At 47.3% G+C, this 14,977-nt stretch overlaps 1 protein-coding gene across 1 annotated transcript in view; it reads left to right on the forward strand.

Moving 5' to 3' along the window:
• The window catches only part of dnah2 (dynein, axonemal, heavy chain 2), a 462,789-nt gene that overhangs the window by 39,568 nt on the left and 408,244 nt on the right, over positions 1–14,977 (forward strand). Inside the window, exons 7-8 of the mRNA XM_059975314.1 lie at positions 2,237–2,475; positions 9,364–9,555. Of these exons, the coding sequence (XP_059831297.1) occupies positions 2,237–2,475; positions 9,364–9,555 (431 nt within the window). The remainder of the gene's footprint in view (positions 1–2,236; positions 2,476–9,363; positions 9,556–14,977) is intronic.

Below are 14,977 nucleotides of genomic sequence, written 5' to 3' on the forward strand. Positions count from 1 at the left end.
CGGATTCCCCCGTTGTTAGCTAAAAGCTTTTCTCCGTGGTTCCAGCCACCAATTCCAGCCACAGAATTGAACGCACGTGGCCTCCTTCAGATGACTTCCTGCTGTTACGTGGTCGCTTAACGTTTCTTCTAGTGCGTCTGAGGGACTGTTCCTACAGACCCTCTTTTATCCTGACTCGCAGGGTCGTAGATGTCAATCAGGTTGGGGGTGTGCACTCTCTCCCTCAACCAGCCCACTTTGCCTGAGGGCATTCACGTAGTATAGTAGCTCAATCCATAAATTGGTCTCCAAGAGACAATGGCCATGTCCTGTAGCTTTACATCGCCGGGGAAACGAGCCAGCCTGCACGTCTCTTTTCCCATTTCCTGGTCCCCTTGACCCAACCCAAAAGTGATCTTGCGATTCTTACAAAGGAGGGGGCTACGGACGTAACACTCCATACCCCTCACATCCCTGTACTTATCTAAACTTCTCTTAAATATTCCACTTAAACCCATATCCATCAGTTCCGTTGTCAGTTCATTCTACATTCACACCAGCTTCTGAGTGAAGAAACTCTCCCTTGGGTTTCCCCTTAAATATTTCAGCTTTCAGAATTTTTCAGAATTCAAATTTGTTTATCATATTTACATGGAAACATACAGTGAAATGTGTCATTTGTGTTATTAATGAGCCATACATTTTGGCACCAACATAGCATATCCACAATGCTTGGTAGACAATACCATACAGAGCACAACAAGCAACTAAACAAAAACAGCAAAATAAACCTCTTTCCTCCCTCTCACCCACTCACACACATAGACAGTCCTCCAACATCAGAAAAGGACTCCGGTCTCCAGGCTTAGTAATTGGGCTTTGACTTCCAGACTTGTAATCAACCTTTGAATTGCACCCTTAACTCATGACCTCTAGCTACCAGAACAAGAAGGTAGGGGAGGGGGAGGAGAAAGGTGATACACGAAGCAAGTTGGGTGGGATGGGGGGTGGGGGGTAAGGTAAGAAGCTGGGAGGTGATAAATGAAGAAAGTAAAGTACTGGAGAAGAATAAATCTGATAGGAGAGGAAAGTGAGAAACGGAAGGAGGAGGGGCACCAGGGGGTAATAGGCAGATAAGTAGAAGAGGTAAGAGGCCAGAGTGGGGGAATGAAGAAGAGGGAAGGGTGACGGAAAAAATTACCTGATGTTGGAGAAATCAGTGTTCATGCCATCAGGTTGGAGGCTACCTAATCTGATAGTAAGGTGTTGCTTCTTCAACCTCAGAGTGGCCTCATCACGCAGAAGAGGAGGCCATGGAGTGAGATATCGGAATGGGAATGGGGGCAGCAATTGAAATGGTTGGTCACTGGGAAATTCCACTTTTTGTGGATGGAGCTGAGGTGCTTGATGAAACAATCCCCTAATCTGCATCAAATCTCACCAATGTAATGGAGGCTGCATCGGGAGCACTGGGTACAGTAGATGATCCCAACAATTCGCAAACAAATTATTACTTCACCATTAAGGACCGTTTGGGTCCCTGAATAGAGATGAAGGTCAGGTGAATGGGCAGGTGTAGTACTCCTTCGATTTTCAGGAATGTACCTGAAGGGAAATTAGTAGGGAGGGATGGATGAACAAAGGAATAACAGAGGAAGCAATCTGGAGGGTGGGGAGAAGGTTTGTTGTTTGATGGTAGGATCTTGTTGGAGGTGGTGGAGGTTGCAGAGAATGATGTTTGATGGTAGGATCTTGTTGGAGGTGGTGCAAGTTGCGGAGAATGATGTTCGATGGTAGGATCTTGTTGGAGGCGGTGGAAGTTGCAGAGAATGATGTTTGATGGTAGGATCTTGTTGGAGGTGGTGGAGGTTGCGGAGAATGATGTTTGATGGTAGGATCTTGTTGGAGGTGGTGGAAGTTGCAGAGAATGACGTTTGATGGTAGGATCTTGTTGGAGGTGGTGTAAGTTGCAGTTTCTCATACGAAAGGTGGTTAAATCTGGATCTTTGACCATAGCTGGAGGTACTGAAGTTGAAGTTGAGTTTAATGAATAGTTATTATTAAGGATTATAAAGTGAAAATGTTTATCAGTTATAACCTAATGTAATGGCAAAGTGGGCTTGAGGGGCTGAATGGCCTTCCACTGTGCATGTTTGGTGGAGGAAATAGCAGAATTGGTCTGCAAAGTGACTCCAAGTATTGATTGAGAGGTCTCTATTGATGGAGAGGCATTTAACCTTTGTGCTTCAATCTTCAGCTGCCGTTGTCCATTGGACTCGTCAGATTAAAGACGTGCTCAGTGCTCAGCAGTCCGTAGACACTGGGGAGATCCTTGGACCACTGGAGGAGATTCAGTTCTGGCGAAACCGTTGTGTGGACTTGTCAGGAATTGATTTCCAACTCGATAAACCTGGAGTCAAACATATCCAGTCCATCCTCGAGCTCTTCAAGTCCTCTTACATTGCTCCCTTCCTCAAGCTTGCCAAGCTGATTCAGGTATGTGACAAGAAGATTCTCTTGTGAGAATCCAGCATGATTATTCCTTGCTCTGAATGATAATCAAACATTGCTGACCTCCAACAGGAAGTGAAGTGTCGGTTGTTGTCAATGACTCCGGTTACCTGCTTCACCAACTGGGTACACGCTGTGAGGGCTCCTGAGTGGCAACTACGTGTATGAGGAGGACTAGGAATTCCTTTTCGGTCCTAATGTAGGCTCTTGGCCCAAAACTGTTTATTCCCCTCCATAGATACTGCCTCAGAGATGTTCCTCCAGCATTTGTGCTTGTTGCTCTGGATTCCAGGTTGCTTTCTCATCCGTCACTGGGCTTCTGCAACATCCCAACTTAGAGTCAAGAGTCATACATAACGAAAACAAGCCTTTCGGACCAGCTCATCCATTCTGACTGTTTCCCAGCATGCTAGTCCCATCTGTCCACATTTGGCCCAAAGCCCTCTAGACATCTCCTATCTATGTACCTATCCAGATGGTTTTTAAACATTGCTGATGTGTCTGCCTCAGCCACTGTTTCTGGCAGCCCATTCTAAATAAGCACCATTTTTGGCATGAAGAATATGTCTCCAATGTCCTTATAAAATTTCTCACCTCCGATCTTAAACCTAGCACCCTCCACCCTGCAAAAAAAGACCATGTGTTTTACCCTGTGCATGTTTTGCATGATCTATCAGGTAACATCCCCCCACCCACCCCCAGTTTTCTATCTTCTTGGGAATAAAGTCCCAGTCCATGTAACTTCTCCTTCCTACGTCTGTAAGACCATAAGATAAAGGAGCAGAAGTAGGCCATTCAGCCCATCAAATCTGCTCTGCCATTTAATCATGGGCTGATCCAAATCTTCCAGTCATCCCCACTCCCCTGCTTTCACCCCATACCCTTTGATGCCCTGGCTAATCAAGAACCTATCTGTCTCTGTGTTAAATACACCCTATGACTTGGCCTCCACAGCTGCTTGTGGTAACTTCCACAGATTTACCACCCTCTGATTAAAGTAAATTCTTCACATCTCAATTCTAAAAGGATGTCCTTCAATCCTGAAGTCATGCCCTCTTGTCCTAGAATCCCCTACAATGGGAAATAACTTTGCCATGTCTAACCTGTTCAGGCCTTTTAACGTTTGGAATATTTCTATGAGATTCCACCCCCCCCCCCCCCTACTCTCCTGAACTCCAGGGAATACAGCCCAAGCGCTGCCAGACATTCCTCATACAGTAACCCTTTCATTCCTGGAATCATTCTTGTGAATCTTCTCTTAATCCTCTCCAATGTCATTATATCCTTTCTAAAATAAGCAGCCCAGTACCCTGTGTGGTCCCAAGAGTGCCTTTTAAAGCCTCAACATCACATCCCTGCTCTTATATTCTATACCTCTAAAAATGAATGCCAACATTGCATTTGCCTTCTTCACAACTGACTCAACCTAGAGGTTAACATTTAGGGTATCTTGCACAAGGACTCCCAAGTCCTTTTGTACCTCTGCATTTTGAATTCTCTCCCATCTAAATAATAGTCTGCCCATTTAGTTCTTCTACCAAAGTGCATGACCATGCACTTTCCAACATTGTATTTCGTTTGACACTTCTTTGCCCGTTCCCCTAAACTATCTAACTCTCTCTGAAGGCTCTCTGTTTCCTCAACAATACCTGCTCCTCCACCTATCTTTGTATCATGGGCAAATTTAGCCACAAATCCATTAAATACAGTAGTCCAAACCGTTGACATACATCGTAAAAAGCAGCGATCCCAACACTGACCCCTGTTGAACTCCACTGGTAACCAGCAGCCTTTAATCCCACTCTCTGTTTTCTGCTGATCAGCCAATGCTCGCCACGCTAGTAACTTCCCTGTAATTCGATGGGCTCTTATCTTGCTAAGCAGCCTCATGTGCAGCACCTTGTCAAAGGCCTTCTGAATATCCAAGTACGCAACATCTACTGCTTGTCTACCCTGCTTGTAATTTCCTCAAAAAATTGCAGTAGGTTAGTCAGGCAGAACTTTCCTTTCAGGAAACCATGCTGGCTATGGCCTATCTTGTCATATGCCTCCAGGTATTAGAACCATAGAACATTATATTTATTCTGTAATCTCATCCCTAATAATCGATTCCAACAACTTCCCAACCTTTGAAGTCAGGCTAACAGATCTATAGTTTCCTTTCTGATGCCCCCCACCCTTCTTAAATAGCGGTGTAACATTTGCAATTTTCCAGTCATCTGGTACAATGCCAGAATCAGTCAATTCTTGAAAGATGCCTCCACAACCTCTCCAGCTACTTCCTTCAGAACTTGAGGGTGCATTCCATCAGGTCCAGGAGATTTTCCTCCACTCTCAGACAAGTAAGCATCCTGAGCACCTTCTCAGTCGTAATTTCACTGCACAAACTGATGCAAAATACGCATTCAGTTTCTCTGCCATCTCTGCATGTATTTATCACAAGTACATTGAATCACACAGTGAAAGGCATCATTTACACTAACATGTTAGGTAGTAGGGGGCAGTGCACAAGTGTTGCCACAATGACCATTTAACCTACTAATTGATACGTCTTTGGACTGTGTAGGAAACCCATAGGGAGAACATACAAACTCCTTACAGGCAGTGACAGGAATTGAACCAAGGTCGCCTGTACTATAAAGCGTTGTGCTAAACAGTATGTTATTGTGTCACCCCAAGTTTTGCTATGTCAGCTGTCACAGTTTAGTTGCAGTCTCTGGTCACATGATAATGCCGTACTGCTGCGCGTGCGCGCACACACACACACACACACACACACACACACACACACACACACACACACACACACACACACACACACACACACACACACACACACACACACACACACACACACACACTCACACTTAATGCTGGCGGAACTCAGCAGGTCAAGCAGCATTTGTGAATGGGAATGAATCTGGAATCCAGCTTCTGCAGAAACTCTTGTGTCTATGATACTGTACTGCGGCTTTTTAAATTTCTCTTTCACCTTTGTTCTGCATCCTATGTAAAATTCTTTGCCCTTTGCCTGTGGAAGTTACTGGTTATTCTATTGTTGTGGGTGTAACTGGTCATCCAGGAGCCAGGGGAAGAACTAAATGTTCATTTGTTGTTTCTTTTCCACACCTTGTGGTGTATTAGGTGGCATTTTTGGCCATTTCTTTAGCATTTGTCGAGGGTGAGTTGCTAGCTTGATGCATGACCCAGCACAGATAGAAAGCGTGCAAGGGGCTGGCTGGATTCCAGCCATTTGCCTCTAAGTCCAGTACTTATGCCACTACACTGCCAGCCAGCAAATGTTATTGAGTAAACCACCTTTGGGCAGGTGTGAAGATCAAACAACTGAGGCTCGCTGCTGTTGTACAGATGAACTGTAAGGATCCCTTGATCTGTTCCCCCAAGGTGTCTTGAGGCATCAACACAATCCTCCACCCAAGGGAACTCCTGAGTAAAGTGGGCAAAGTTCACTGTAGACAGAAAAACACATGGAGATGGATGGGGGAGCTCAGGAGGCTAGGTAGCAACTATGGAGCAAGATAAACAGGTGACATTTCAGGTCTGGAAAGGAAGGGGGCAGGAGCTAGAATAAGAAAGGGAGGGAGGAGTACAAAGTGGTAGGTGAGGGGAAGATAGGTGGGTAGGGAAGGGGGGTGAAATGAGAAACTGGGAGGTTATAGGTGGAGAAAGGGCTGAAGAAGAAGGAATCTGATTAGAGAAGAGAGTGGACCATGGGAGAAAAGGAAGGAGGAGGGGCACCAGAGGGAGGTGATGGACAAATTACTCGAAGGTATTCTAAGGGACTGGATGTATAAATATTTAGATAGACAGGGACTATTAGGGTAGTCCATGGATTGTCACCTTGTCGTGGAGGAGAAGCTTGTGTGGCCCTGAGTTCCCAAGAGCGATGCTGTCTGGATGCTCCTGGTAGGGTCACCCATGGCAGTAAGGCCGAGGGTGAGATCCCTGATAAAGAACAATCCAACCAAGACCTCAATGGTGGAACAGGCAGACAAAGTTACTTCGAACTCAACTGTGAAGGTGGATGAAGGCTGCAACAAATCCATCAGCTCCAATTGTCGTGGTTTCCATGCCATTGGAATCAGTTGGTTGATTAGTGAAGTATCATGTGCTTCTTGGAGTGCAACATCAAGTACACGTTAAACAAATACACGCACAAGCATCTTTGCTCTGCTGAAACGGAATGAAGACCATCATCCTTGACCTCGAGGGATAGCCACAACGATTAGGGATAGTCAAAATGATTTTGAGTGTAGTAGGTCATGTCAAACTAGCTCTATAGTTTTTCAATGAAGTTATCAGGATCGTTGAAGGCAGGGCTTTTAAAAAGGTCCCACATGGGAGGCTGGCCAAGAAGGTTCAGTTGCTTGGCATTCAGGATGAGGTAATAAATTGCATTAGACATTGGCTTTGTGAGGGAAGCCAGAGAGTGGTAGTACATGGTTGCTTCTTTGCCTGTGACTAGAGGCGAACTGCAGGGATCAGTGCTGGGTCAGTTGCAATTTGCCTACGATCTGGATGATGATGTGGTAAACTTTATCAATCTCACTCGATCGATGTCACTCAATCAGCATATTTGCAGATGACACTCAGAATGGGGGTGCATTGACAGCAAGGAAGACTATCAAAGCTTGAGGTGGGACCTGGACCAGCTGGAAAAATGGCAGATTGGATTTAATGTGATAAGTTTGAAGAGTTGCACTTTGAGAGGTGCAACCAGGTTAAGTCTTGCACAGTGAGTGTAGGGCACTGAGGAATATAGTAGAACAGAGGGATCTGGGAATAAAGATCCATAATTCCTTGAAAGTGGCATCATAGTTGGATAGGATCATACGGAAAGCTCTTGGTACATTGGCCTTCATAAATCAATGTATTGAGTACAAGAGTTGGGATGTTATGTTGAAATTGTATAAGATGTTGGTGGCCTAATTTGGAGTATTGTGTGCAGTTTTGGTCACCTACCTACAGAAAAGATATAAATAATGTTAAAACAGTGCAGAGAAAATTTAAAAGGATGTTGTTGGGACTTGTGGATCTGAGTTATTGGGAAAGGTTGAATAGGTTAGCTCCTAATTCTCTGGAGTGTAGGAGCATGAGTGGAGATTTGATAGAAGCATACAAAATTATGAGGGGTATAGATAGGATAAATATTAATTTATTTATTGAGCTACAGTGCAGAATGGGCTCTACCAGCCCTTCAAGTCGTGCTGCTCAGCGATTTTTTCCACCGCCCCCAGCCCCTGAGTTAATCCTAACCTAATCACAGGACTACTTTCCTTCTGATTCACAAATGCAGACAGTGCCAGAGAACTGACCACTTCTCACAGTTGTAGTCTTTATGGACATTTGAGGTCTCCCTGCCTTCCCACATTCCACAAGAGGAGTATTCAACTATCTTCCTGGTAACTCTACCGTGTAGAGAGAGTAGAGCAGTGGGTTAAGCATATATTCTTGAGGTGTGCCAGTGTTGATTATCAGCAAGGAGGAGATGTTATTTCTGATCTATACAGACTGTGATTTTAAAGTAAGGAAGTTGAGGATCCAGTTGCAGAGGGAGGTACAGAGGCCCAGGTTTTGGAGCTTTTTTGATCAGAGCTCTAGGAATAATAACATTAAACACTGAACTGTAGTCAATGAACAGCAGCCTGATCTAAGTAATAGTATTGTTCAGGTGATCAAGAATAGATGAAGAGTCAATGAGATTGAACCCGCTGTAGACCTATTGTGGCAGTAGGCAAATTGCAGCAGGTTCAGGTCCTTGAATAAGCACGAGTTGTTTCCAGCCATATAACTGACCTCTCAAACTACTTAATCACCACAGATGTGAGTGCTACTGGGCAATATTTGTTAAGGTAGCTCACCCAGCTCTTCTTGGGTACTGGTGTAATTGTTGCCCTTTTGAAGCTAGTAGGAACTTCTGTAGCCATGAGAATTTGAAAATGTCTTTGAACACATCCACCAGTTGGTTAGCACAAGTTTTCTGAGCCTCACCAGGTACACCATGGGGACCTGTCTTCTTGGAGGACTATGGAGGACAACGGTGCAGGTCAATGGGACTATTGGTCTGACACATACTAGATGGGCCAGTTTCTATGATGTTCTATGTCTCTTTGATGAGATTCTGTAGAAGCTAGAAATCCAAAATGACACACACACACACAAAATGCTGGAGGAACTCAGCAGATAAGGCAGCATCTATGGACAGGCTATGGAGAGTTGATGCTTTTGGCTGAGACCCTTCATCAGGACTCATTATTCAACCCACCATTATTTCTTTCATTTGCACTGTACTTTGGTAATTAATAGTAACGTCATTCTTTGCACTGCACTGCTGCCACATAACAACAATTTTCATGTCAGCTAGGTCAGAAATAATAGGAATTTGAAACCGTGTACCTAGCTTGGCTCATGAGATGAAGCTTAATTTTACTAAATCTCCCCCAGAGTTGTCCCATCTCCTTCTGTCCTAGCATCGGTATTTCTCACATGTTCAGCCTTAGCCCCATCAGGAAACTGTTGTGTAACCCTAGCCCCTCACCAGCACTCACTTCTGCATTATCCAGACCCTGATCTGAGCTTGCGAATTGCCGATTTCTGAAGATGGTCTTCTGTCAATGGCTTTGCCTCCTCCTTACAACTTATTGTGCCCCATTCCCCTAACATCCCTCCCATTACCACGCCTTTGAAAGAACATGCCTTTTCACTTAGCTTCCTCACCAACTGGTCTCTGCTGCTAGGGAGTTAAGCATTCACTCCGTAAGAGATGGGACTCCCCTGCTGCAGTATATGTGGAACTCTGGCTAACTTGTAGTATTCCTGATAACATTGTGCCCATTTGTGCTTTGATTCTAGGATGGACGTGCTCAGGCGCAGTCCAACCTCAGCTTCCTGGCTTTACTCAATGTGCCCTGCCAGGAGCTCACCACTCTGAAGGTGAGAGACATTCCACCCAAGCTGCCTCACATCCTCAACCTTGTCCGGGTCATCTGGCTCAACTCCAAGTTCTACAACACCCGGGACCGTATCACCGCACTCTTTCGCAAAGTGAGTTTTAAAAGAAAGGGGGATCTGCAGTACACTACAGTTCAATGGCACACTCTGTGCTCTTGTGGTGGCTGAAGGTTTAAGTTACTGAACCAATAATGAGAACAAAATCCATGTCAATCAGTACTGGAGCCCTCAGAAGCATTGCACTGATCTTGGGACAGTACAAGGGGGAAGGGGTTTGCACAGTTGTTGAGATTATAAAGGGAGGAGTCAAGCTCACTGTTGGTGGACATCACATGGGAGAGTCACACCATTGGTGGGACAATAAGTGGAGCTCAGTGTTGGTGGACATCACATGGGAGAGTCGCAGTGTTGGTGGGACAATAAGTGGAGCTCAGTGTTGGTGGACATCACATGGGAGAGTCGCAGTGTTGGTGGGACAATAAGTGGAGCTCACTGTTGGTGGACATCACATGGGAGAGTCGCAGTGTTGGTGGGACAATAAGTGGAGCTCACTGTTGGTGGACATCACATGGGAGAGTCGAAGTGTTGGTGGGACAATAAGTGGAGCTCAGTGTTGGTGGACATCACATGGGAGAGTCGCAGTGTTGGTGGGACAATAAGTGGAGCTCAGTGTTGGTGGACATCACATGGGAGAGTCGCAGTGTTGGTGGGACAATAAGTGGAGCTCACTGTTGGTGGACATCACATGGGAGAGTCGCAGTGTTGGTGGGACAATAAGTGGAGCTCAGTGTTGGTGGACATCACATGGGAGAGTCACACCGTTGGTGGGACAATAAGTGGAGCTCAGTGTTGGTGGACATCACATGGGAGAGTCGCAGTGTTGGTGGGACAATAAGTGGAGCTCAGTGTTGGTGGACATCACATGGGAGAGTCGCAGTGTTGGTGGGACAATAAGTGGAGCTCAGTGTTGGTGGACATCACATGGGAGAGTCGCAGTGTTGGTGGGACAATAAGTGGAGCTCACTGTTGGTGGACATCACATGGGAGAGTCGCAGTGTTGGTGGGACAATAAGTGGAGCTCAGTGTTGGTGGACATCACATGGGAGAGTCGCAGTGTTGGTGGGACAATAAGTGGAGCTCACTGTTGGTGGACATCACATGGGAGAGTCGCAGTGTTGGTGGGACAATAAGTGGAGCTCACTGTTGGTGGACATCACATGGGAGAGTCGCAGTGTTGGTGGGACAATAAGTGGAGCTCACTGTTGGTGGACATCACATGGGAGAGTCGCAGTGTTGGTGGGACAATAAGTGGAGCTCACTGTTGGTGGACATCACATGGGAGAGTCGAAGTGTTGGTGGGACAATAAGTGGAGCTCACTGTTGGTGGACATCACATGGGAGAGTCGCAGTGTTGGTGGGACAATAAGTGGAGCTCACTGTTGGTGGACATCACATGGGAGAGTTGCAGTGTTGGTGGGACAATAAGTGGAGCTAACTGTTGGTGGACATCACATGGGAGAGTCACACCTTTGGTGGGACAATAAGTGGAGCTCACTGTTGGTGGACATCACATGGGAGAGTCGCAGTGTTGGTGGGACAATAAGTGGAGCTCAGTGTTGGTGGACATCACATGGGAGAGTCGCAGTGTTAGTGGGACAATAAGTGGAGCTCACTGTTGGTGGACATCACATGGGAGAGTCACACCGTTGGTGGGACAATAAGTGGAGCTCAGTGTTGGTGGACATCACATGGGAGAGTCGCAGTGTTGGTGGGACAATAAGTGGAGCTCACTGTTGGTGGACATCACATGGGAGAGTCGCAGTGTTGTTGGGACAATAAGTGGAGCTCAGTGTTGGTGGACATCACATGGGCGAGTCGCAGTGTTGGTGGGACAATAAGTGGAGCTCACTGTTGGTGGACATCACATGGGAGAGTCGCAGTGTTGTTGGGACAATAAGTGGAGCTCAGTGTTGGTGGACATCACATGGGCGAGTCGCAGTGTTGGTGGGACAATAAGTGGAGCTCACTGTTGGTGGACATCACATGGGAGAGTCGCAGTGTTGGTGGGACAATAAGTGGAGCTCAGTGTTGGTGGACATCACATGGGAGAGTCGCAGTGTTGATGGGACAATAAGTGGAGCTCACTGTTGGTGGACATCACATGGGAGAGTCGCAGTGTTGGTGGGACAATAAGTGGAGCTCACTGTTGGTGGACATCACATGGGAGAGTCACACCGTTGGTGGGACAATAAGTGGAGCTCACTGTTGGTGGACATCACATGGGAGAGTCGCAGTGTTGGTGGGACAATAAGTGGAGCTCAGTGTTGGTGGACATCACATGGGAGAGTCGCAGTGTTGGTGGGACAATAAGTGGAGCTCACTGTTGGTGGACATCACATGGGAGAGTCGCAGTGTTGGTGGGACAATAAGTGGAACTCACTGTTGGTGGACATCACATGGGAGAGTCGCAGTGTTGGTGGGACAATAAGTGGAGCTCACTGTTGGTGGACATCACATGGGAGAGTCGCAGTGTTGGTGGGATTTGCATGGAGGGGTCACACTCATGTTGTGACAGAATGCAAAGAGGGGTACAATGTTGGGACAGTATGGAGAGAAGGTCATACTGTTGTTGGGACAGTACGGAGAGATGGTCACGGTTGTTGGGACAGGATGGAGTGAGAGTCACACTATTTGGACGGTACAGAGAGAGTCAGACAGTTCGGAATGTACGGAGAGAGTGGGTCACACTGTTGTTGGGACAGTACAGAGACAGGGTCACACTGTTGGGAAAGTATGGAGAGAGCATCACACTATTGGGACGGTACGGAGAGAGGATTACACTATTTGGACAGTAAAGAGAGAGTCAGACAGTTGGGATGGTACGGAAAGAGAGGGTCACACTGTTGGGAAGGTAGGGAGAGAGCATCACACTGTTGGGACTGTATGGAGAGAGGATCGCACTGTTGTGGGACTGTATGGAGAGAGGGTCACACGGTTGTTGGGACAGGTCGGAGAGAGGGTCACACCGTTGTTGGGACAGGTCGGAGAGAGGATTACACAGTTGTTGGGACAGTATGGAGAGAGGATCACACTGTTGTTGGGACAATTCAGAGAGAGAATCACACTATTGGAACAGTGCAGAGAGAGTCAGACAGTTGGGACGGTACGGAGCGAGGGTCACACCGTTGTTGGGACAGTACGGAGAGAGGGTCACACTGTGGTTGGGATGGTAAGGTGAGAGGGTCGCACTGTTGGGATCGTAGATACAGTGGGTTACAGTGTAGTTGGGAAAGTATGCGGATAGGGTCACACTGTTGGGGCAGTACAAAGAGAGGGTCACACTGTTGGGATCGTACATACAGTGGGTTACAGTGTAGTTGGGAAAGTACGGAGAGAGGGAAACACTGTTGTTGGGACAGTACGGAGAGAGGGTCGCACTGTTGGGACAGTACGGAGAGAGAATCACACTGTTGTTGGGAAGGTATGGAGAGAGGGTCACACTGTTGGGACAGTACGGAGAGAGGGTCACACCGTTTTTCGGACAGTACAGAGAGGGTAACACTGTTGTTGGGACAGTACGGAGAGAGTGTCATACTGTTGTTGGGACAGTACAGAGAGAGGGTCACACTGTCTTTGGGATGGTACGGGGAGAGGGTCACACTGTTGGGACATTACGGAGAGAGAATCACACTGTTGTTGGGAAGGTGCAGAGAGACGGTCGCACTGTTTTTGGGACAGTACAGAGAGAGCGTCACACTGTTGTTGGGAAGGTATGGAGAGAGCGTCACACTGTTGTTGGGACAGTATGGAGAGAGCATCACACTGTTGTTGGGCCAGTATAGAGAGAGAGTCACACTGTAGTTGGGAAGGTACGGAGAGAGGGTCACACTGTTGTTGGGCCAGTATGGAGAGAACATCACAATGTTATTGGAACGGTATGGAGAGCGGATTACACTGTTGTTGGGATGATACGGAGAGAGGGTCACACTTTTGTAGGGACAGTACGGAGAGAGGATCACACCGTTGTTCGGACAGTACGGAAGAGAGCGTCACACTGTTGTTGGGCCAGTACGGAGAGAGCGTCACACTGTTGTTGGGCCAGTACGGAGAGAGCATCACACTGTTGTTGGGACAGTACGGAGAGAGGATCACACCGTTGTTGGGACAGTACGGAAGAGAGCGTCACACTGTTGTTGGGAAGGTACGGAGAGAGGGTCACACTGTTGTTGGGCCAGTACGGAGAGAGCGTCACACTGTTGTTGGGAAGGTATGGAGAGTGCGTCACACTGTTGTTGGGAAGGTACGGAGACAGGATCACACTGTTGTTGGGACAGTATGGTGAGTGGGTCACACTGTTGTTGGGACTGTATGGTGAGAGGGTCACACTGTCCTTGGGTCTGTATGGAGAGAGGGTCACACTGTCTTTGGGATGGTACGGGGAGAGGGTCACACTTTAGTAGGGCCAGTACGGAGAGAGGGTCACACTGTTGGGACATTACGGAGAGAGAATCACACTGTTGTTGGGAAGGTGCGGAGAGACGGTCGCACTGTTTTTGGGACAGTACGGAGAGAGCGTCACACTGTCATTGGGAATGTACAGAGAGAGGGTCACACTGTAGTTGCGAAGGTACGGAGAGAGAGTCACACTGTTGTTGGGCCAGTATGGAGAGAACATCACAATGTTATTGGAACGGTATGGAGAGCGGATTACACAGTTGTTGGGATGATACGGAGAGAGGGTCACACTTTTGTAGGGACAGTACGGAGAGAGGATCACACCGTTGTTCGGACAATACGGAAGAGAGCGTCACACTGTTGTTGGGAAGGTATGGAGAGAGCGTCACACTGTTGTTGGGCCAGTACGGAGAGAGCGTCACACTGTTGTTGGGACAGTACGGAGAGAGGATCACACCGTTGTTCGGACAGTACGGAAGAGAGCGTCACACTGTTGTTGGGAAGGTACGGAGAGAGGGTCACACTGTTGTTGGGCCAGTACGGAGAGAGCGTCACACTGTTGTTGGGAAGGTATGGAGAGTGCGTCACACTGTTGTTGGGAAGGTACGGAGACAGGATCACACTGTTGTTGGGACAGTATGGTGAGTGGGTCACACTGTTGTTGGGACTGTATGGTGAGAGGGTCACACTGTCCTTGGGTCTGTATGGAGAGAGGGTCACACTGTCTTTGGGATGGTACGGGGAGAGGGTCACACTTTAGTAGGGCCAGTACGGAGAGAGGGTCACACTGTTGGGACATTACGGAGAGAGAATCACACTGTTGTTGGGAAGGTGCGGAGAGACGGTCGCACTGTTTTTGGGACAGTACGGAGAGAGCGTCACACTGTCATTGGGAATGTACAGAGAGAGGGTCACACTGTAGTTGGGAAGGTACGGAGAGAGAGTCACACTGTTGTTGGGCCAGTATGGAGAGAACATCACAATGTTATTGGAACGGTATGGAGAGCAGATTACACAGTTGTTGGGATGATACGGAGAGAGGGTCACACTTTTGTAGGGA

The sequence above is a fragment of the Hypanus sabinus genome, chromosome 7 (assembly GCF_030144855.1).
Source record: "Hypanus sabinus isolate sHypSab1 chromosome 7, sHypSab1.hap1, whole genome shotgun sequence".
Taxonomy (NCBI): domain Eukaryota; kingdom Metazoa; phylum Chordata; class Chondrichthyes; order Myliobatiformes; family Dasyatidae; genus Hypanus; species Hypanus sabinus.